Source organism: Dermacentor variabilis, chromosome 2, assembly GCF_050947875.1.
Source record: "Dermacentor variabilis isolate Ectoservices chromosome 2, ASM5094787v1, whole genome shotgun sequence".
In the NCBI taxonomy this organism is placed as follows: Eukaryota; Metazoa; Arthropoda; class Arachnida; order Ixodida; family Ixodidae; genus Dermacentor; species Dermacentor variabilis.
The window spans coordinates 199,411,129-199,433,273 of NC_134569.1; the positions used below are offsets into that span (position 1 = coordinate 199,411,129).

A 22,145-nucleotide genomic window follows, 5' to 3' on the forward strand; every position below is an offset into this window, starting at 1 on the left:
ACAAAGCCTTCTAAAGAGCTCAGCAGGTCTACCGCAGTTGAAATGTCTAGGCCTGGTTTCTGTGCTACGCTCATTTTGTCAAAGCGCTCCAAGATTTCACTCCAGAAAATCGCCGTGAATGCAGTCTCTAGTTTTGTCGTTTTCTTGAAGAGAGAGTGTGCTTCATTCCTAGTGTCGCCGTTTTGTTCCCCATTCTTTGATATAGCTTCAAGGCAACACAAGACTGCACTGAATTTTTTCAGAATGGCCTTACAAGATTCAGCGTGTCTTGACCACTCTGGTCTCGGAGACTTCACAACAAGCTGCTGGCCAGTTCCGCCCATGCTGTCCAAAAGATACCTCCATCGCTTAGGTGAGGCAGCAAAGAACACATACAGTCTCTGAATTACAGTGAAAAATTTGACTGCCTCAAGGCAACTGTCAACGCTACACGCGCCAAATAAGTTCAGTGAATGACCAGCACACGGGACGTAGACTGCCAATTCGTTCAGGTGTTTGATTTGAGCTTGCAGTCCTTTGTATTTTCCTGACATATTACTCGCATTATCATAAGCTTGGCCCCTATAATCACCAATTGAGATGCCATTGGTCGTCAAGAGAGACATCATGGTATCGAAAAGGTACAAGCCAGTATGCGATTCAATTGGAACAAATCCAAGAAAGCGTTCGTACACTTTCCCATTTAAATAGTATCGTAAAACAACTGACAGCTGATCAACGCGAGTAAGGTCTGGAGTCGAATCAACAATTAAAGAGAAGTATTTTGCGCGTTTCACTTCGTCAACGAGACGTCCTTGACAGCCTTTGCCATATATGCTCGATAAATTCATCACAAATGGTTTTTGACAGATATGATGCGTGACCTTTTCCTTTGTTTCCGTAGCGTTTGATGTGCTCCTCTAGAAAGGGATCAAACTTGGCAATGGCCTCAAGCACTCCCACATATAATTGCCATTTCTCGGTGAACCAAAAATCTTTTCACTGCCCCTAAACGCTAGATTGCGCTCAGCTAGAAGTTTAAAGGGACCCTGAAACGATTTTGACGATTTTCTACAAACGTACTGAGTCGTTAGAGTAGGTCCTTCTGATCATTAATTGACACATCTAAGTGCTGCGCGTAAAGCGTGTAATTTATTATAAGGTTTTAAAAATGCACATCGCTGCCGATCGCAGCACACTGCTCGGCGGAATTTTAAGCCGCCCCTACCCATATGACGGAAATCACCCATATGACGTCAGTGGGGCGAGCTATCCGACTGGCTGACCAGGGCGCGTGATTGATAATTTTTTCAACTTTATGGTAAACAAATGATGTTCGTAATAGTTGGAATGTTAGTTAATTTGTTTTTACAAAAAGGAAGTAACATAAAGAGAATGCACAAGAAAAATTTTTCTGTACACTTAAGCACTTCCGGCACACAACAAGTGTCGTCTGCTTGTGTTACAACGCACTTCATTTTGATGAGAGCGCCGTGGTCAGAGTCGATCTCAGTTTTTTCGCGAGCACTATGATTCGACTTTGTTGCCTTGTGGACTGCAAACGTAGCGACTGGCAATATGTCAAGCTGCGACATCGTGTCCCTCTGCAAGGCAGCGTACGAGCGAACTGGCTGCTGCGCATCGGACTGCCGCTATCCGATCGGCACCAGGATTTGTGCGTTTGTGGCCGTCACTTTACACCGGAAGATTACTAACGCAATAGCGTTTTGCGAGTCCGGTATTAGGGTAAACGCAAGCGCAAGGCTGTGTCCCCTTGCGTGTCGTTTCAGGGGATGAACAAAAGCGCAAATGTGAATGGTCTGCACGGTGCTGCCTCCCGGTGGCATAGAGCTCAACCACACACAGTAGCAGTAACAGAACGTATTGTTTGCTGCAGTGTGTAAATTTTTGGCGTAAGCTGCTGACACGCACGTGGTAGTAGCGAAATGCCATACTAAAACGCTGCTGCCACGCACGGAAGTGACGTCAGAGTTATGATGACGTTGTTTAAACAAGTATGACGTGTTCCGGTTTATAGTTTTGCGCGCGCTGCTGGAGCTGCTTCAGCTTTTCAGCTTAGCTAAGACACAATTTTACGATTTCTTACTGTATTGTGTGCTAGAATGTTGTTCTAGTTGCGCTGGGAGAATCGGATGGTGTTCGAACTTGCGTTCACGAGCGACACTTGGACGCAACGCTCGAGCAGCTCGTTTCCTTATGCCTTGCAGCGCGTTTATGGTTGGTAGTGTGGTCTTATGTAGCTCCTGTTACGTTTTTCGGTGCTCTTGTTTGTTGAATTTGCTGTTGTGAATGGGGCACATGTTGGCTTTCAGTATGGCAGAACTTTTTTCTCTTATGGTAAAAACGTTTAAACGCGTTCTAAACTCTTGTCGCTGCAGCCAGAGTGCGGGAAGCCTCGAGCTCGCTTCTTCCCGGCGCCGCCCCGGCTTCGAGGGCCGCCGGGGACCTTCTCCATCGGCGTTGCCGCCGCTGGGACACGACTCTCAAAAGTTCAGAGTTGGCAGACCGCAGCTCTGGGCCATCCGGCAAGCCGAAGGTGCCGCTCGAGTTCAAGGACTTCGAGCCGCCACCTGACAAAAACTGCCGGACCATTCTCTATTAAAGTTTCTTCTTCATCCTTCGTAGGATTGCTGTTGCATATATTGCCCGAGTAAGTGCTGTTGCAATTTTTTTACGGCAATGTCGCATTTACCTCTACTGTTTCTTGTCTTGCATCTTCATGCTGTTTCCCTGTTTACCTCGGATTTTGGTGGCTAGCGAATCGCGACTTGCTTGTGCACCTGCTCGTTACAGTTCAAAAGGCACATGTTGAGCAACCTGAATGTAAACTATGAAGACAAATATTGCAAAAGGTGGCCCAGCCACTCATAGCTCTACTTTGGTTCAATTTTGTTGTAAAGTTTGGCTGTCTTGAAGACCGAGAAATTTTCTTAAATTTCTTCCAGCTAGTTTGCTAAGCTGCTATTTAGTATTGCTTCTTATGATGGCGCTGTGCGAGGTACCAAGTTTGCGCAAATGTTCCTCGCAACTTGTTTGTAGACACGACGTAGCTTCATTGCAGGAACCTGCATTTTGTTATACATGTGAAATGCATGCTAATATGACCAGTGTGGGCTTGCAGGTCCATGCATGCCGCTCTCAAGCAAATGCCGTTTCCATTGTATGAATCTTCCTTGACCTTGCTGCACTTCACAGGGCTTGTTTGGTTAATCCTTTTGTCTGTGCAATAGAATGCTCATAGGTCTTGAGCTTTACCCTGATCCTTTTGTCCAACAAAAAAAAAAAACTCTTTAGGCATTGCGTTAGGGAACATATCTGGGTGATAATGTGACAATCTTTGCCTCTATAACCTTTCTTTTCTCCCATCTTCAGTGAAGTTGTCAACCACCTGTCCCTTCGTTCGAACAGAGTGCCATGCATTGACAGAAATTCTCATCACAACAAGAAAATCTCTGAAGGAAATTTTTGAAACTGACTAGGACTTCGTCTTGGGCAAGTTGGTGAAATCTGCGACGCATTTTTTTTTTTTGTGCGCAAAAAGATATTTATAGAAGAAGGACACATGAAAGTGCGAACTACCAACTGACTTAATGATTCAAAGGATGGAAGATAGGGTACAAATTTTGTGCACATGCAAGAGGCGAATGTTGTGACAGTGCTAGTTTGTCTAGTAATGCTACAAATCGGCATTAAACAAGTGCACTTCTGGGGAATTAAGGCAATTGAAGTGCTACTGACATGTGCACCATCTCTCTGATAAAATATTCCTTCGCGAGTTCATGCGCTGTTTTGTTGCTACTTCTGCCCAGGATCACAATGTTGGAAAGCACGGCTCACATGAGCAGGCCTTGCAATGTGCGCTGCACCATCCGGTTTATTTAAATTGTTTGAATGCTCCCTCAAATAGTCATTTAGGCATTGGGCCGTTTGGTCTACATAGAACTTGCCACAGCCGAGAGGTATCTCATAGACCAACCCACAGCACAATGCAAAATGGTTGGCATGATTTTTCATACACCCTTGTCTCGTGGTATGAGAGCCACTAGCAAAATTATTTGCTTTCACGTCGATAAATGTTGTACACTGTTGCACACATTTTTGGCGTGACAGAATGGGTCTTTTTTTTTTGCATGAGTGCGAACATTCATAGCGATGGAAACACAAAAATTGTTTCAAGTGAGGCACTAGATCACCCAGAGCAACAATCTAAAGAAAACATGTATTTTATGTTAATCTTGATTTATTAAACAATTTTCTCGCCCTAATGTGGCAAAGAGGACATCTTAACCTCTACACGGACAGGCAGAAGAATGACAATTCCATGAGAAATGTCAACATATGAGCATGGAAAGCGCAGTTGCCAGTGATGTGAGGACTGACGACTTAACAAGTACCACAACGCGGAATGGAAAGCGTATGCGTCAGCTCCCGCCTTTTAAAAGGTTGATGCTCTTATTGAACACGCCAATGCCATGCTGTGCCCCGACCAGCTTCAAAGCCGCAAACTGCACTGTTTTGCAGTACGCTGCGACTGCAGCCCACTTGTTGCCTGATGTAGATTCCGGATTCCGGAAATGGGCTGAGAAGGTCTAAGCCGACACGATGGAAGGTCTTGGTAGGGATGTCGAGCGGCTGCAGGTAACCGGTGGGGAGCTGGGAAGGCTTCTTACGTCGTTGGCAAAGTTCACAAGTGGGGACACAACATCGTACGGAACGGGCAAGGCCCGTCCAAAAAATACGGCGACGTACACGGTCATAGGTTCGAGATACGGCAAGGTGTGCTGCCGTTGGTGCGTCGTGAAGCTCTTCTAGAACAGTGGAGCGGAGGTGTTTAGGTATTACAAGTACAAACTCAGAGCCGTCCAGATGAAGGTTACGGAGGACGAAGAGGCGTAGAGCAGCATCGGCTGGAGAATGTTCAAAATGGTCTATGAGTGCTCTGATGTAGCCGTCATGATGTTGCTCGTCGGCGAAATGAAGCAGCTGTGATACAGAGAATACACAAGAAGCACTGGCAATATTGGAGGAGTCAAAGTTGTCAACAGGTAATGCGACAAGCAGTCAGCGTCTTGGTGCAGGCGGCCAGACTTGTACACCATGGAATATGAAAATTCTTGTAGCCTCAAAGCCCATCGACCAAGCTGGCCTGTAGGGTCTTTTCGTGATGAAAGCTAGCAGAGAGCATGATGGTCAGTGACTACGGAAAAAGGGCGACTGTAAAGGTAAGGACAGATATTCGTAACTGCCCAGACGACAGCAAGGCATTCTCATTCCGTAATGGAATAGTTGTGCTCCGATTGTGCTAGGAGGTGGCTCGCATAAGTAATAACGCGATCCTGTCCACGCTGACGCTGGGCTAAGACGGTACCTACGCCATGACCGCTGGCATCTGTACGCAATTCTGTAGGGGCATCAGGGTCGAAGTGGGCGAGAATGGGTGGTGAGGTTAGAAGAGTGACAAGACGAGAGAAGGCGGCGGCTTCTGAAGTACCCCGCACCTCCACCAGAATGTTACGTGTGAAAAGACAGACGAAAGGGGCTATTTACAGGTTATTTACACTGGAGCCAGGCAGCCAGGCCGACCCTCGCTCGCACTAAGAGCTGCGACGTCATCTTCGTTCTCGTGGCGGCCCGTCTTTTGAGCATTGCTCGATGATATTGTAATAATATTACTGCAAATAGAGCTTTTGTAATTGAGAAACTGAAGTAAATGCAGGACACAATTAGACACTCCCTTAGACATTCAAGTACTAGCCAGATGATGAAGGCACTCCTCATTAAAATTCTGTCACTGGAACTCATCTACTAGTAATAAAAATATCGCTGCATTGCATTATAACATGAAAGAAAATGCTTCTTGTCTAGTTCTATATGATTTTTAGAAAAAAGAACCTATTGAGGTTACCCTTGAAAGCATCGCCCACGCTTTTGTGTTTCAGTAGTTATTATGTAGTGCTGAGCTGGCTTTTCTGGCTCGTGAAACTTGCACAAACTTCAAGTCGCAGAGAATTTTATGTTCATGTGATGTCGTGGTATGTCTGAACAGTCCATGCCACTTGACCAAGAGCAGCTGCAGTGGTGAATCCAATGTTCTGTCTTGGGTCGGTTGCTCCATGGCCGCACGTACGCATTTTTCGTAGAAAACTGTAGCACCATCTGTAGGGCGCTGTTTTACTCACCGATGAAAGCAAAGGGCAGTCGTGGCGTATGCAACGTCGCCACTCCCTGCTCAGGAGCAGGTGATTTGAATTCCTCTCTAGGTATGCGGACCCTTCAGACGCAATTTCCTCGTAAACTAAGTCTTGTTGGCACGAAACAAGCACTGTGAGGTTTATGGAATGCTACTTTAATAGGCCGCATTTATTTATTTATTTCATACATACTGCTAGCCTCCATTTCGAGGCTGTTGCAGGACATGGGAAAATACATTGCATCAAAATATGAATGGCAAACTTATACACTTGTTAATATTGTAGTTTACGAGAAGATGTAGTTGAGCAATACAATAAGAGGGTGTGACCTTCCTGAGTCAGCCCTTAAAGGTTAATGAACAAAAATGCAGAAGCATAAGGCAAACAACAAAAAAAGTACACCAAACCAATTGCAAACATATTGCAGTGTCTGTAGGCGATACTTATAAGTTCAGATGCGTACTCAGACCTATTTTTCCAGCATAGGAAGGAAATCGTCAGGTGAACAAATTATATCACTAGGCAATGAATTCTAATCACTGATTGTCTGAGGAAAGAAAAAAATACCTGAATGTGTCTGTGTGGAACCTGTATTCAATTAAATGTTTAAGGTGTTTAGTTCTAGTGTTTCGCTGTTCAGAGAAAGACACATATGCACCACTGTGTAATTTGTAGCCCCCATTAAGGAGGTGGAACAGAAACTTGAGGCGTAAGAATTTAGCACGCTTGCAAATAGTACTATAGTCCACTACTACTTAGTAGTCTGCTTTGTATTTTCCTTTAATGTCCCATGAAATGACCATATTAGGGAGCACTCAAACAATTCAAATAAATTTCAAGGTGTGCATCTTGGCATGCTTTGCAAGGCCTGCTAACGTGAACTGTGCTTTTCGTGTGTTATGATCTTGGGCAGTGCATGAGTTCATGGAAGCATACGGTGTTAGGACGATCCTGCATGTGTTAGTAAATGTAAATTATTTTAATTGCATGTAACCTTAGAAGCAGGCTAGTAGCCAATAAACTCTTGTTTGCTAACCCAAGGCATCGAGGCGGTCAAAGTCAGGGTCGTTGACCATTTGCCTGCTCCTAACCCCAATTATTGGCAAATCAGTTCTGTAGAAACCCGCAAGATCAAGGAGGGTACACGAAAAGGAAAATTCTTGAGACCCATATGGGTTTTTAAAAAAAGGCGGTGACTGGTGACACGCGTAGTAGAGGCGAAATGCCATACCAAAACGCTACTGCCATGCACGGAAGTGATGTCACATTTTTGACCACGTGATTGTGACGTTTAAACAAGTATGGCGTGTTCCAGTTAACAATTTTGCTACAGTTTGCGCGCGCTGCTTCCACTTTTGATCTTAGTTAAAACATAAATTTATGGTTCCTTACTGTATTGTGTAGCAAAATATGCTAGTTAGTTGTGCTGGGACAACCGAAATGTGCCTGAGCTTGCCATCATGAGCGACACTTGGGCCCATGCCTAAAGCAACTCATTTCCTTATACCTTGCAGTGCCTGTTATGGTTCATAACGTGGTTTTGTGCAGCTTACTGTTCAGTTTTTCAGTGCTGTTGCTCTTGTTTGCTGAATTTGTTGTAAATGGAGCTCGTGAGTGTCTTCAGCTTGGCGGTACTTTCTTCTCTTATGACAGAAAGGTTTAAAATATTTCTAAACGTTTGTTGCTGTCGCTTACTTGAGTACGTTGATCGTGAAGACTTTTCCTTTTTTTTTTCCATCTTTCGTGGGGCTTTGCATAATGTGCGAGTAAGTGAGCTGTCGCAAATTTTTATGGCACTCAATGCAGCGTTTACCTCTACTCTTCGTCTACTGTACGGTTTCCCTAATCACGGATTTCTCGGCTCGATTGTGAATCACGACTTGCTTGAGAACCTGCTAGAAAGCCCAAAGAAGGCTACAGCATCTACATTCTGCGCCTGCTCGCAACACTTCAAAATGCACATGTTGAGAAACCCTAATCTAAACTATGAAAACCAGTATATAGGAACGTGTTCTACTCAGGCTCAATCTTGCTCTCAAATTAAGTTTGTCTTGAAGCCAGAATGCGGTGCAGCTTGTTTCCTAAACTGATATGTATACTAGCATTGTTGTTTCTTACGCTGTTATCTGAGGCACCATGCTTGCACGAACATTCTTCGCAACTTGTATGGAAATACGACGTACATTCATTGCAGGAATCAAGCTTTGTGTCCTGTCCTTCTCTTGGATTTTATTTTCGCGCTATTCTTGAGCTCGAATCAGGAATTTGTCATTGTAGAACCTGCACTACGTAGATGTGAAATGTAAAGACACTATACTGGTAGGTGGGTGTACGCAAATGTGTAAGTTTCTAGGCTCATGCCAATCAAGAAAATGCCAATTTTTCATCCCGTGAGTCTTTCTTCACCTTGTGGAATTTCGCAAGCCTTGTTTCAGTCATCCCTTGGTATCCGTTGCAGCAGCTCAGTGTCTATAGTGCCCTGCTGAGCACAAGCTCAGTGGTTTGATTCCCGGCTCTAACAGCCACAGTTTGATGGGGGTGAAACGTAAAAACACTTGCATTTGAGCTTTGGGCGCACTTTAAGGAATCTCCGGTGGTCAAAATAAACTAGAACCTACGATGTAAACCACAGTGAAGTTACATGTCAAAACCTCACAGTTAAAGTAATCTCTTGATCTGTATAACAAAATTCTGATAAGTTTTATCCCTTAGCATGATCCTCTTGTCTAATAAAAACTTTTTAAGGCATTGTGTAAAAATATGTTTTGGATGACTACTGAGTTTTTTCTCAAATCTTTTTCAGCACCAAACCGAAGAAGTTGTCGATCACTTTGGACTTTTCTCAAACAGGGTGTTGTCCGGTGATTGAATTTCTCTTCACACAAGGACAGATTGTGAAGGAGATTTTGTAAACTATCAGCAGCAGTAGAGAACGAGGCACAAAGAATAAAGGAAATTGATGGACCCAATTTTCTGTTATTTACTATGTTGTGAAGGAAGCAGACAGTGAAGCTGGACAATATGTAGGGGAAATCATAATGTAGAAATAATAAGTAAAGAGGAAGTGAAAGTTGATAGAAAGACAACTTGCTGAAGGTGGGAGCCGAACCCCCATACTGTGCATTAAGCATGCCGTGCATTGCCAATTAAGCTACTGATGTGGTCGTCCTCCCATTTACTTGGCTATCTGTGTATGTGTAAGGGGTAGTCCTGGGAGGGTTGGCCAGCACTGCTTCTCTCGGCCATGTCAGGGGATGTGGAACATCTCTAACTGATGATGTCAAATTGTATGACTTCAGGATTAGGCAACTGGACAACAAGCCCTTAAATGCTCCCTCATGGCATCAAGGCAGCCAAAGAAAATACCTTTGACCAGTTGCTTGCTGCAAAGCTGATTTACTATGTGACTCCTGTTCTTAAAAAGGGACGTTCCACATGTGCTGTTGTTGGCTACGAGTGGTCCTGGCTAGCACTACTAGTGCTCTTTTTGTATGTGTACACAAATACCTAAGAAAGTGAACAAGGGAGGGCCCTCATGACAGCTTAACTGGTATAGCACAGTACGTATAATGTGGTTCAGCTCCCACCTTTTCATCCACTTTCATTTCCTTTATTTCTACATTTCAATGAAACACAATTTCCCCTGTGCTTTCTCTGGCTTTGTAGTCTGTTTTTTCATATAGTAAAAAGAAGGCTGCCTGAAGTTCATACAGGCCGCTTCAGTATTTTTGTACAATCCCATAAGAAAAGGCATTTGTTCCCCTCGGCTAAAGAAATACAGAATCCAGGTTTGTGCAATTTATCTGATATGTCCACATTTTGGGACAAAGTCTTCATGGACTATCTGGAAGCAGTGGCGAAGCCAGTGGGTAACAAACTGGGCACAAGCCCTCACTCCCCCCCCCCCCCCGTGCACACACACACACACACATACAAAATTTCTATCTATATGGGATCTGCCCAGCCCCCTTTCCGTCCGCAGTCATGTTGGTGCAGCCCGTCCACCTGCTCTCCCTATAAAAAAAATTTTGGCTATGCCACTGTGTTGAAATATGTGCCACAGTAGTCATCAATGTTTTAAGAAATTGAGGAAGAAGCTAAACAAGTGAAATGTCGAAGAAAGTTCTCAGGTGTGTTGCTCATGCATGGCAACATGCCAGACTGCATGGCGAAATTTGGTTTGCGATGCACTCTGGCATGTTTGAAACATGCGTGCCAACTGCACGCTAGCCTAGCCTGATCACTACTGCTGTGCACAATTAAAGTCATGCTTTTGACATCAATTAAACAGTAATCTGATTTAGAGAAAAGCATGCTTCTGCATACTTTTGCCCTTTCACTTGCTGGCTCTGCTGGTTGTTGCCAAGCTGGATGATCGTGTAGCTGGTGAATCGGCATTCCTGACCCCTTCAACTTGAGCACAAGCCTCAGGTATCTCCTTTTCTTTTGCACAACCTATACCTTGCAGCAGTTGTTGCAGTTCATAGTGTACGTCTGTGCAACTTGCACTCTACATTCCAGTTTTGTACTTTATGTTTTGTTTGGTTTGCTGTTGGTTAGCCCTCATTAGTCCTACCACACATCTACTGTTCTGAACCATGTTCACGATATTTAACTATATAAGGAACTTCCTTGTTACTTGATTTGTCTTTTACATATGAGAATTGGATCAGAACTACCCTACTTTGTTCATACATGGTCAATCACACTCGTGTCTTGTTGGTTAGCAGCTCCACAGTGAAGCATGTCCAATAGTGTACCTTATGTGATTTGGATGTGTGGACAAAAGCACAGGTGCACACCTCGCATTTAGCCAGATATTTTATCAGGTGCTGTATTTTCCAACCACTTATTTAATTTACTAGTTTTACCTTTCATCTAAGTGCGGATGCTACTGAACTGCTATCACTGGGGCTGGCAATATTATATATAATATATGCTACCTTTGCAACTTGGTCCCTGTTAAAGCTTGAAGAAAAATAATCCTATAATACAAGCAGTCACATAATGTACCCCTGGAAAAAGATGGTTCATTTGCAAAACCTACTCGACATAATTTATTAATAAAAAGAAATGGGGTGAGACAGATGGTATGCCCTTCCTGAAATTATAAAAGGCAAAGTAGACTGGTCTCATTTTTTTCTACACCACCACAGCTGTGGTGCATGCTGGTAATTGCACTACAGCTGAGTTGCGAACAGAGAGCATATAAAATGTGTAATCCACCGAGTCTTTTTGATCATAGGCAACAGTTTTTTTCGTTGAAGCATTGTGACATTATAGTAAAGGAATAAACTGTTGCGTCCCTGTATGCTGCAATGAAATGCAAAGGAACAAAATTCTCTAAGTCTTTATTTCTTTCAAAAAGACAACAGCTTGCCACAGGAACACATGTTTAAGGACTATAGCAAATTAGCCTGACAGAAAAGCAAGTAAAATTTTTTTGTTGGTTTGATTTCATGAAAAACTGCTGTGGCTGCTAGTGCAGCTTGTAAAACTTAGGCAAATGGAACGTGGCAATCGTGCATTTTCACCACAATGGACACGACGATGCTGTGAAAGGCACAAAGATGTGAACAAATGAAAGGATCAGTCATGTGCAGTGAAGTCTTAGAAGTAAGAGAGGCTTTGAAGACATGCAGCAATACCAGATAAATATAACGGACAAATGAGCATTCAGTATGAAGTGCTGCTCACACGGCCAGGCTTGGCCATTGTAAACAAGAACAAACATGCATTGCTCGGTCTGTATACCTGCGCTCATCTGCTATACAATAGTCCTAGCCACATCCCTGACCATTAAAAATCTGCCCATTCATTTAGATGGTTAGATAACATTGCTTTCTTGAACTCCTGGCATTGTTGATAGACAGCACTTTAACTGCAGGGCTACAGTTGCGTATTAGTGAATGCGTCTTGTGACATAAGCAGATTGTAACCACTCGGGCTCAACAAAGAATTAACCTCACGCTCATATATTCAAGAAAAAAAAACAGTTCACCCAAGCATTTCTATACTTTCTGCAGGAAAAGAAAAATGCAATAGAAAGCATAACCAACGCTTCACAACCTTGCATTCAACTGGTCACTTTTAAGCATTATTGCTCATCTTTAAGGTCCTTTAATGAATCAAGAAAACGTGCCAACAAGCACCTTGTAACAAAAATTGTGCAACCCAACTTTGTTGCTTCGTACAACTATTAGAGTGCTTGAAAACAGCAAGTCAAATAAGCCATAAAGCTTACCATTTAAGAAAATCCTTTGCTGGGCTAGTTGGTTCATTATCACTCTAATAGCGGAAAGTGCAAACTTCAAACGGGACAGAAAGAGAGTCCTGTGTCTGTCTCTCTATCCATCTCGTTTGAAGTTTCTGCTTTCCTTATTCCATTCAAAGCTTACTGCTTCCAAGTTCCTCATAGTGTATGTGATATTAACCATTGCAAAAGCATTTTCTTCAAGCAAATAAACATCATTAAGTAAATTTCAATGCATGTCCTTATATTTAAACATGCATGCAGATTATATCCTTGGTCGAGTCACTGCTGAAATGTAAACACATGACCACCACCATTTATATGCAAGGTGTCGTAATTTGGGATTGTCAAGCTTGGATATTAATGCAAAACGTCATTGGAGAGCAACTTTTTTTTTCTTCCTTTATATACTTCCTTGAGTATTTTCTGCTGCAAACAGAAAAGAATCTGCTTCACATAGCTGGTGCATGTTAACAGATGCAAGCTTTGAAACACATGCCATTCACATTGAGATAATGAACTTTCACGTCTACAGCCCCTCAACTTGGCCAGAAGTGTAGTCGCTGAATATGCACTCTGACCACCACCACTGCTTCCACAAAACTCATGTTGGTGAATATGCAAACTCTATAACTATTACGCAGTGCCTTCCCACCGTGTTCCAAATTCTCCTAAGAACTACAAGTAACATGGCAGGAAAAAAGCATGCATCTGCGTGCTAGGCATGGTAAGATTGGTCTATTAGGTGCTAAATTGCAGCAAATCCATTGCCTTTGTTGCAATACACTATAAGCAAAGCTTTCCTGAATCATTACATTTACATACTATGCAAAGAGATACATGATCTCTGCACTTGTTTTTTATTTCTATACCATCTGCTTTAAATGCAAATGAAAGGTCTCATATGGCGTTATGGTATGCAACGACGACTTGCAGCTGAATGCATCATTTTGCAACTGGTGACAAAAGCATTGTGAGCAGTGGTATATGTACGTAGAAGTATGGCTTTTAGAAAATTTAGCAACGTTGAGTCGGGTATTGCTAAAAAAAAGTTTGTGAAACTGTTTTGAAGGTGTTAAGACACAGCAGTGCATGTCACAAAGATGCATGCATGTCTATGGCATTTGCACTGCCTTGCAGCATTGTTAGACATCATATACTACAAGCATAGCCTCCCATACACTTTTGTCAGGATTATATTGGTTATGCTGGGCACCTCGTAAATTTTTCACAGTCATGCTAAGAAATTTACTACTGCACCCAAGACCCAAACAGAGTTTCCTTTGTCTGTATCTGACCATAACCTTCGAAGTCTTGTAGTGAAAGGACACCAGGATGGCAGATGCTTAGAGGAAGTTTATTCAACGGAGTTCCTGAAGGAGGCAAAATTGTCAGCCTTAACACTGCTCAAAGAAATCACTGATGTAAAAAGTTTTGCATTGCTGTTCCATGTTTCCTATTATTTGTATGTGGTACCTGAAGGTAAAATATTAATAAAGCTCTTGAAGGGAACGGTGCTAAAAACAGGACAATGAGAGGAGATCCAACACTGTGCTGACTAGAACCAATATTTATTGCATGTTGATATCAATATATACTGGATGTACAATTTGGTGCAGAAAAAAACAGATGATGACGTACAATATGATTGTTAAGAGAACGAAATCACAGGCTGAATAGATGCATGATTTTACAGCTGTGTAGCGATAGTGGAGGCATGCCGACACAATTTTCAGAATATTTATGGATGGCAATAATGTCTTCAAAAGTTTTCCATAAGCTTTGTTCAGGGTGCCTGCCTAAAACTATGCACTGAGAAAGCGTGACTTTATGCTACTGCAATAAGGCATACATGTATGCTTCTACTTCTTTGCAATGCCTCCATGACCACTATTGTCTCTTGAACCAAATATGTACTTTTCAAAGGTCATACAGAGAGGTTGGCTACGGTCTCAAATGTCTTATTGGATGAGATCCATCATGGAATATTGTGGTCAAGTGTATCCCTTATTCTATTTGATAGTGAATATCTTGTACAATACTGAGACTAAAGAAATGGGTCTGTAGTTCTTCCAATTCTTAAACACCTCCATTCTTGTAATTATGCTCGCATTCTTTAAAGTCTGGTATGCTTAGCGTTGTTAGGCATTGTGAATAAAGAACTGCAAGATTCCAGTGCAATATCTCCTCCATGTTTTATCAAATCAACTGTTATTTCATCTTCTCCTGCCACATTTTCCTTGGACTTATCTTGCGAAGCCCTTCAAACCTGATCAATAGTTACACATTGAACGTCCATTTCCTGTTCGCTACTACATCCAATCATGGTTACATGGCTGTTATGGGTACGGTACCCCTTTCAGTCACGGTGTCTCCATATGAAGATACGACTTTCTATGTTGCGTTTTTCATCAAAAAGCGAAGGAGTGACACTGCACACTGGTGGGGATAATATGGGAAGCATACATAAATGCAATGAACGCCATCTGATGAAGCGACGAAACACTACTAGAGAAAAAGATGTTTGAAGACGGACGACTCCATGTTTTACGGAAGCTCTGGTTTGTCGCTGCTCAAATTTCTCTTTTGCAGCAGCCTCAAACATTCAGAACGGTTAAAAACCCTGTTTTATGTGAAGAAAGAGCTACTTTTAAAGAAAAACAGTTGCACAATACTCATAGTTCTATTACTGAATAGTTTTGATCCTGTTTTCATCCGAGTCTCCATTCGGAGACACTGTGACTCACTCAATCTTTTTTACCACGCTGGCGAACCATAGCCACTGTGCGAAAACTTAAAACCACCGACACTTTTTGGACTTCTTGGGCAATCTAGTTCACCGTCGAAGAATTAAACTGTGTTTTTCAGTGTTCCTTTTAGTTTTAAGTGGTGGCATTTTTTAAATGCACAAATCGTCGTACGCACTGTTTCGTCATGAAGGTGGTAAATGCTCACATTTCCGGACCATGAAACGAACAACGTCAGTCTGGCAATTATGTCGCTTCCTCGAATGGTTGTCCAGATACGAGAGATTCCTAGTTTGGTCCCAGAACAACAGAATTTTGTTTGGGCGAAGTTGACCTGCAGAAGCAGTACAGACTGTTTTCTGTTTTTGTATTTGAGAATTTTGTCTGTGCTGCAATTTAGCATTTTCTTTTAATGTCCAACCTGAATAGCTCATTTTGAGTCACCATCCTTGCTCTAAACATGATGCGATTGTGTGAGGTAGGATGCAAAGGACCACTGGCCCCAGCAAGTCCAGTTGCCGTTTCCTTAGCAAAGCAAGTATGAGAAGTGTGTGGTAGAAACCGGGGCCACTGCCGGAAATGCGATGTTTTTCTGTGCATCGCAGCTCAGGATCACTTCTTCAAATATCACAACCTGTCAACCAGTCGATGCACCACTCGCACAACCCTGAATAGATAATGCCCCTTCTTCCTTTAAAGTGGCATAGTGAACTTGCGATAGAAAGTATTGAGTCACGATGTCTCCATATGAGGACGCGATTGACTTTGCAAAATAATATTCCTAGAGAGGGGAATTTTTTTTTTCGAACTCTGGACACCTGAAACATTCATACCTGCAAGCTCGAAAAATGTCCTGACAGAATACCATCATTCGTGACTGAAGGGGGTACAGTTCAGTATAGTAGCCATGAAAATGGCTACAAATGCTAAGTTTGTGTTAACAATGACATTTTGTAAATACCAAATAAGGTTATCTCCTCAAAATAAGCCAACATAACGCAAATAATTTCCATCTTATTTCATGCCTGGAACTTCTTGTAAACTTTCATTATATATATACTCACAAAAGTGACCTGTTCATCTGTAGCAGTTGCTGGCCTTATGAAGACAAGTCCCTTTGTCAAAACGATGGCTTCAGCGAGAATCCTTGTTCAATTACCATGTATCTATTCTTGTCTAGGTAGCACTTTAGAGACAGAACAATTGCTATGGCCACGTCCCCACCCCATTCACAAGTTGTTACCATGTAAATCTACTAAACCTTGTGTTGAACTCAAACATTTTTTCAATAAACAGATTTAAGTTCTGCACTCCCTCTTACCAGGTAAAATTTTTAATTAACATGCAGCACCATCCATAAATAGGTTTCAGCCTATTTTTTAATAGTACCACATTTAAAATGTGTAGCACACCTGCAAACACCAATGGCCAATGACAAAGTTGGGTAAAATATTGCATACTAAAAATAATGAAATTATTGTGGGAATTATCACACTTCCAAGTTCTTTGTGCACACAAAAGAAGCTATCTGTTGTCAAGTTACACAGTATCGTAGTACTATGCATGCAAAGTGCAGCAAAACTGGGTAGTTTCCATTTCTTCATAAGGTAACCTTAAAATACATCACAGTTGCTCATACTGAGCTTTGTGGCCACAGAGGTGATGCACTCAGACTCGCAAAGCTGGTGCACAGTAGCATAGAAACAGAAAACATACATGGGTGTTCTGACAGCACCTACAAAGATGGAGAAGTTGCTTGGGCTGCATGACCAAATGGCATTGTCTGACTTCACAAAAAGTGATGTAACAGCCCCTCCTATTTTTTTTATCTCCCTCCCTCAATGGAGATTAAAATAATTTAATAGTGTCATTTCAGAAAAGAAGTAGGGGTGCTCAAATAATGAAATTTTCTTACTGCATCTACATATGTTTGAGGAAAGCAACCTCCAAATACTGAATCAAATTTAGAATTTCTAAAGTTGCTGAAATATAAAGTAAGTGTAGAGTGCTAGTTGTAAAAAATGAAGTGTGTTGGCATTATTTACTTGGCTTGTTTACAGGCACATATAAATGCATATTATGCTGTTTGCAAAATAGATGTCCAGTCAACTGAGGAGCGCATAAATGAGAAACAACTACTTTTAGTTATCGTGGTATGCCATGGCAATGACAGTAATGAAAAAAAGAAATTTGGAATAGCACATCTGGAGCCATGGAAAATGTTGAGTTTGTTCAAGGAGAAAAGTGTAATACTAAAGCACTGCACATTGTTTTAAAATGATTGATACATCATGCAAGTGGCCAAATAATAAATTGTTTTGCCAAAATCAAACACCTCTGACCCCTGTGTTTGCTCAAGAACTAGCGCTCATGTATAGCAACCACAGCTTCCCTTCAGCAGACTTATTCAGAATAGTCCTCAGTTCCTACCAAGCCTTAAAACATGTTGGCGGGCTAGTTGGTTTGATTCCATGATGAAATGTGTAAGTGCAAATGAATGAGGACGTAGAAAGAAGCAGATACACAGCACCAGTGCTACTTTCAACTATAGATTTTATTTTCACACGCATCAATAAGTATATACCAAACAAGCGCAAACAAACAAGAGAGCAAAAAAGACCATTCACTGGTGCATGTCGATGAACTGTACACATGTCCAAGGCTTGGTCCAGACATACAATGCAATACTTACAATGATAAACCAAGGAATCATTTTTTTTTTCAGATAGCGACACTGATGACTTGCTTACGAACTTTTCCTCTAATTTTGCAATTTGTAACCGGCACTCATAACTTTGTCTATGCCATTCCACTTTTGTGTGCAAGAACATGTGTTGGTAAAACTGGCAGATGCATCAATGAGATACTAAAAGAGTATCAATGTATAAGGTCACTAGAGTAATCTCGGGTCATTTGGGCATTCATTGGCGAGATTGTCCCTGCAAACCCATGTTTGAAAGCCCTAGGGAAAATTGCAATAGAGTCCTCTGTTGGTCTTATACGAAATATATAGGGCCAATAGGAAAACCTACAGGTTCCATAGCAGAATCTACTGGTCCCATAGCAAATATACAGGTTTCATAAACATTTTTTACAGTCCTCTATCAAGGCAATAGAGAGTTCAAACCAAATGCTTTATGGGTCCCAATTGAAGCAATAGAAGTAGTGATATAAACTTGTATTGGACAAATAACATGCTTTATAGGTCCCAGTAGATGCAATAGAAGTGGTGATCATGATATAAACTTGTATTGGTAGTATTGCTTGGCAAGAAGCCAACTAATCAGATGCGCCAAACATAGAGAATGAGGGTGGGAAAGGCATTGCTTTAATAAAGTGTTTATGCATTCCAAGCTGTTTATTTGTTGTGCTGAGGATATTTAGGTACTATTTTTTGCTTCACTGCGTAATTTCGTAGAGATCAGAGCTGGCCTCGAGCAGACATGTCGGGGTAGAAAAGATGCGGCGGCTATATATACATGTATATGTTGTACCAGAGCACTTTGGCACCAGTTCTGTGCCAGCATGGAGGAAGAAGTTGACGGTCGTGTGTGTCTTGCTCTGTCGATTTTTCAGGCTGTGACTGCCTTGTGTTAGTGGCCCTTTTCCAGATGCTGTGCCCATGTTGACAAGACGAACATGCCTGTTTCAACATACATATACATATATATATATATATAGCCCACGATTCATTGTATAAGTTGTGTCCTGTGTGTGAGTTATTTGGCAAGGCAGCAGCAGCAACCAAGAACAGCAAAATCTGGGAGGGTTCACGTTGTTCACGTAGAAAGATTCGCTTTAGAATGAACAATTAATGCATCTTTGTAGAACAAACCACCTTGATACGATATCTACATCTATACCAATACAGGCTATCAGTGTTGCCAGTGTTCAGGCATACTATTTTGTAGTCCAATATACCAATATAGGCTGTCAGCTTTATTAGGGTATCAGGTCTGTCGTTTTATAATCCAGTAAGATGAAACCTATATAGAAACCAATAAAATATTTCTGTCAGAATTTTTCCTAGGGAGAACTTCTATTTTGTATAGTGCTCATAGTAAGATGACAAGGGAGATTGTGGAGGCCTATGAAATCGGAAAATTAGAGGGAAGGTGCATGAGCAAGCCATTAGTGTCGATATCTGAAAAAGAGATATGATTCCTCTGTTTATCGTAGTAACCATTGCAGTTCATGTTTTGACCATACCTTGGACATGTGTATGGTTCATCGACATGCACCACTAAATGTTCTTTTTTGCTGTCTCATTTGTTTCTGCTCGTTCAGTATATATTTATCGATGCTTGTGAAAATAAAATCTATAGTTGAAAGTAGTGCTGTCTCTGTCTATCTGTTTCTTTCTATGTCCTCGTTCAGTCACACTTGCACATTCCATGATGCAAAGCCTTACGTGGCTCAGGGCAATGGCTCACATCTAAAGAATGCGGCGTCTAGTCGAGTGGTACAAAAAAATATTATCATCAGCAATGGCTCATATGCTGTAAGCAAGCAAAGATGCAATGGCTCATAGACTCTTACGGCAGAATGTTTCATGTTGCACATACATTGTTGCATTTCCAACATAGAGACATATGTTGATGAGGGAATCAGTGAGCAATTCCACATAAAGAAAATGTGCACACCCTTAAGGCAGAGTGTTTCATGTTGCACATACATTGTTGCATTTCCAACATAGAGACATATGTTGATGAGGAAATCGGTGAGCAATTCCACATAAAGAAAATGTGCGGAAAGTATGTCAGCCAGCCCTCTAGTGTTTTTTATGGTGACGAGCGATCCTTCTAATGATTTTGGTGTGGGAAGACATTGAGGTACTTTAGACCTATATATTAACAGAGGCCCAAATTTGTCTTGATTTTCTTAACATGTGCGAGTTTTTCTGGTATGTTAACCAATGTTTCAAAAACAGACCTTCAATCAAAAGTCAGTATTTGTATTGTCTCTCTCTTACTCATTGCTTCTCCACCAAGTTTTCAGCATGAATATAGCAATTAACTGCCCCAAAACTGCTTGAGCACCTTAATTTAGCTCCACAATTTAGTGTTGAATGAACATCATTTGCTAATTCTGCAACAAAATTGAAAGGAGATATATGGCTTGGACAAGTTGGGTGAGTGTAGCTTAGGCTCAGAAATTGAAAAGGTTTGTTTGTTAAGTTCTGTTGTTCATACCTAGGTAAACATTTGTTGTGAGTAACAGTATAGATTTTTTTTTCAGTGCAGAAGTGTGAGAGTTAATGCTGGCATAAATGCACCATGTGTTTCGGTGGAAATAATTTTCCAAGTGAAAATTAATATTTGCACTACTGGCATTACACTCTGTGTGGTGCAGACATGTACAAATATGGATGTACTAAATATGACTTGTCATTTAATTCGTTTGTAAGGTTGACTGATTCCAGCGAGATGACACAAAAAGTCCCCATGGACGTCCCAAAAAGATCCACACGTCCCACATCCAAATCAAGACGTCTGGTGGACTTTGAAGAGACATTGTACTCGGTGAGGTCTTCAAAATGCAGCATCATGGGCATAATTTGGGTAAGGAATCAGCATGCAAAATATTTTCGGTGAATGTGCATCAGGAGATGGCGTGTCAGATATCTGCAAGTCCTCTTCTCAAATAGATGCTCTCTTTAAATTTACCTAAGACTTTAGGTTATTTTAGGACTTTAGATTACCAACAATAAACTTGTGCATTCCTTTCCATACACCCTTCCATCGCATCCCCTATATAGGAGTTAATGAATATAAATACCTCGGTGTTACCATAACAAACCGTTTAAGCTGGAACAATCATGTTACCAATGTTTTCTTGTCTTCCTACTGAAAACTTGGTCTTCTTCACCACAAACTAAAGAATGTTCCTCCCAGGATAAAGCATTTAGTATACTATATATAGTCTCAGCAGACCAAAACTAGAGTATGCTTGTACAGTTTGGGACCCCTACACTAAACAGAATGTTGAGGCACTGGAGTTGACCCAGAGGAAAGTCATACACTTCATTTTTTCAAAATACCACAGTACAGACTCGCCCTCTGATTTAATGAAAGAGCATGCCATCTCATCGCTGCAAGCACGAATGAAAATTCAAAGACTAAAATTTCTATTTTTACTTAAGAACAATAAACTTTCTATGAGTCCTAAACCTTATCTTATGCCCATTACTACTCGTCGTATAAGGCATCATCATGATCAGTGTCTAACTCCACACCATGCCAAAATAAACACCTTTAAGTATTCTTTTTTTCCCCGTACAATTGAGGAATGGTGCAAGCTGCCTTCTGATGTGATTATGACCATTGAATCTATTGACAAATTGATTGCTTTTTATTCATAGTCATGTTTCACACTGTATAAATTTTCTCCTGTTACTGTACAACCTGTCCCATTGTAAATGAGCTCCTATGTTTTGTGCTGTCACTACGCTGAATTCATATTATGCATTGTTGTATAGTTATGCCACACCTGCTAGGGCTTGCTGTGAGGGCCTGAAGTATTTGATAAATAAATAAACAAAAGATATTGTGAATATACTGCAACTTCCTCAATATATATGCAAACTACTACATGCAAACTACACTACTATATGCTATATATATGCTACTGTATGCAAAAGACACTAGTACATTTTTTTGCAGATAAACATGCACTTACTCTATCTTGGAAAGGTAGCTAGCTACTAGACTGTTGATTGAATTGTGAAACTGGTTATATTTAAATTACTTCAATTGAATATTAGGAAAATTATTTTTATTATTTTCAAATTACAATGCTTCTACTAAATTTATTAACTGTGCTATTGAATGAGTACAAACCTAAAAATTGTTAGGTGTTATTTTCGAAGAGAACATGAGCTAGACACCTCACATAAACAAGCTCCATGCAAATATCTGTAGGGCAATATCAATAATGAACAATATTCGAAATTTG

General features: G+C 41.3%; 1 protein-coding gene across 4 annotated transcripts; it reads left to right on the forward strand.

The window, feature by feature from the left end:
• The first annotated feature begins 1,892 nt into the window (after positions 1 to 1,892).
• LOC142573035 (uncharacterized) lies at positions 1,893 to 9,155 on the forward strand. Of its 4 annotated transcripts, none has more exons than XR_012826197.1 (4): positions 1,893 to 2,217; positions 2,379 to 2,650; positions 3,409 to 3,492; positions 8,995 to 9,155. XR_012826197.1 is itself a non-coding variant. In XM_075682534.1 (4 exons), the coding sequence occupies exons 1-3, from the start codon at positions 2,197 to 2,199 to the stop codon at positions 3,467 to 3,469; spliced, it is 390 nt and encodes a 129-aa protein (XP_075538649.1). In that variant the 5' UTR covers positions 1,893 to 2,196; the 3' UTR covers positions 3,470 to 3,496; positions 8,995 to 9,155. The 4 variants fall into 4 exon arrangements, 3 of the variants coding, with proteins under 3 accessions (XP_075538649.1, XP_075538648.1, XP_075538650.1); XM_075682534.1 differs by having other exon boundaries at positions 3,373 to 3,496; XM_075682533.1 differs by having other exon boundaries at positions 3,373 to 3,492.
• The last annotated feature ends 12,990 nt before the right edge of the window (positions 9,156 to 22,145 follow it).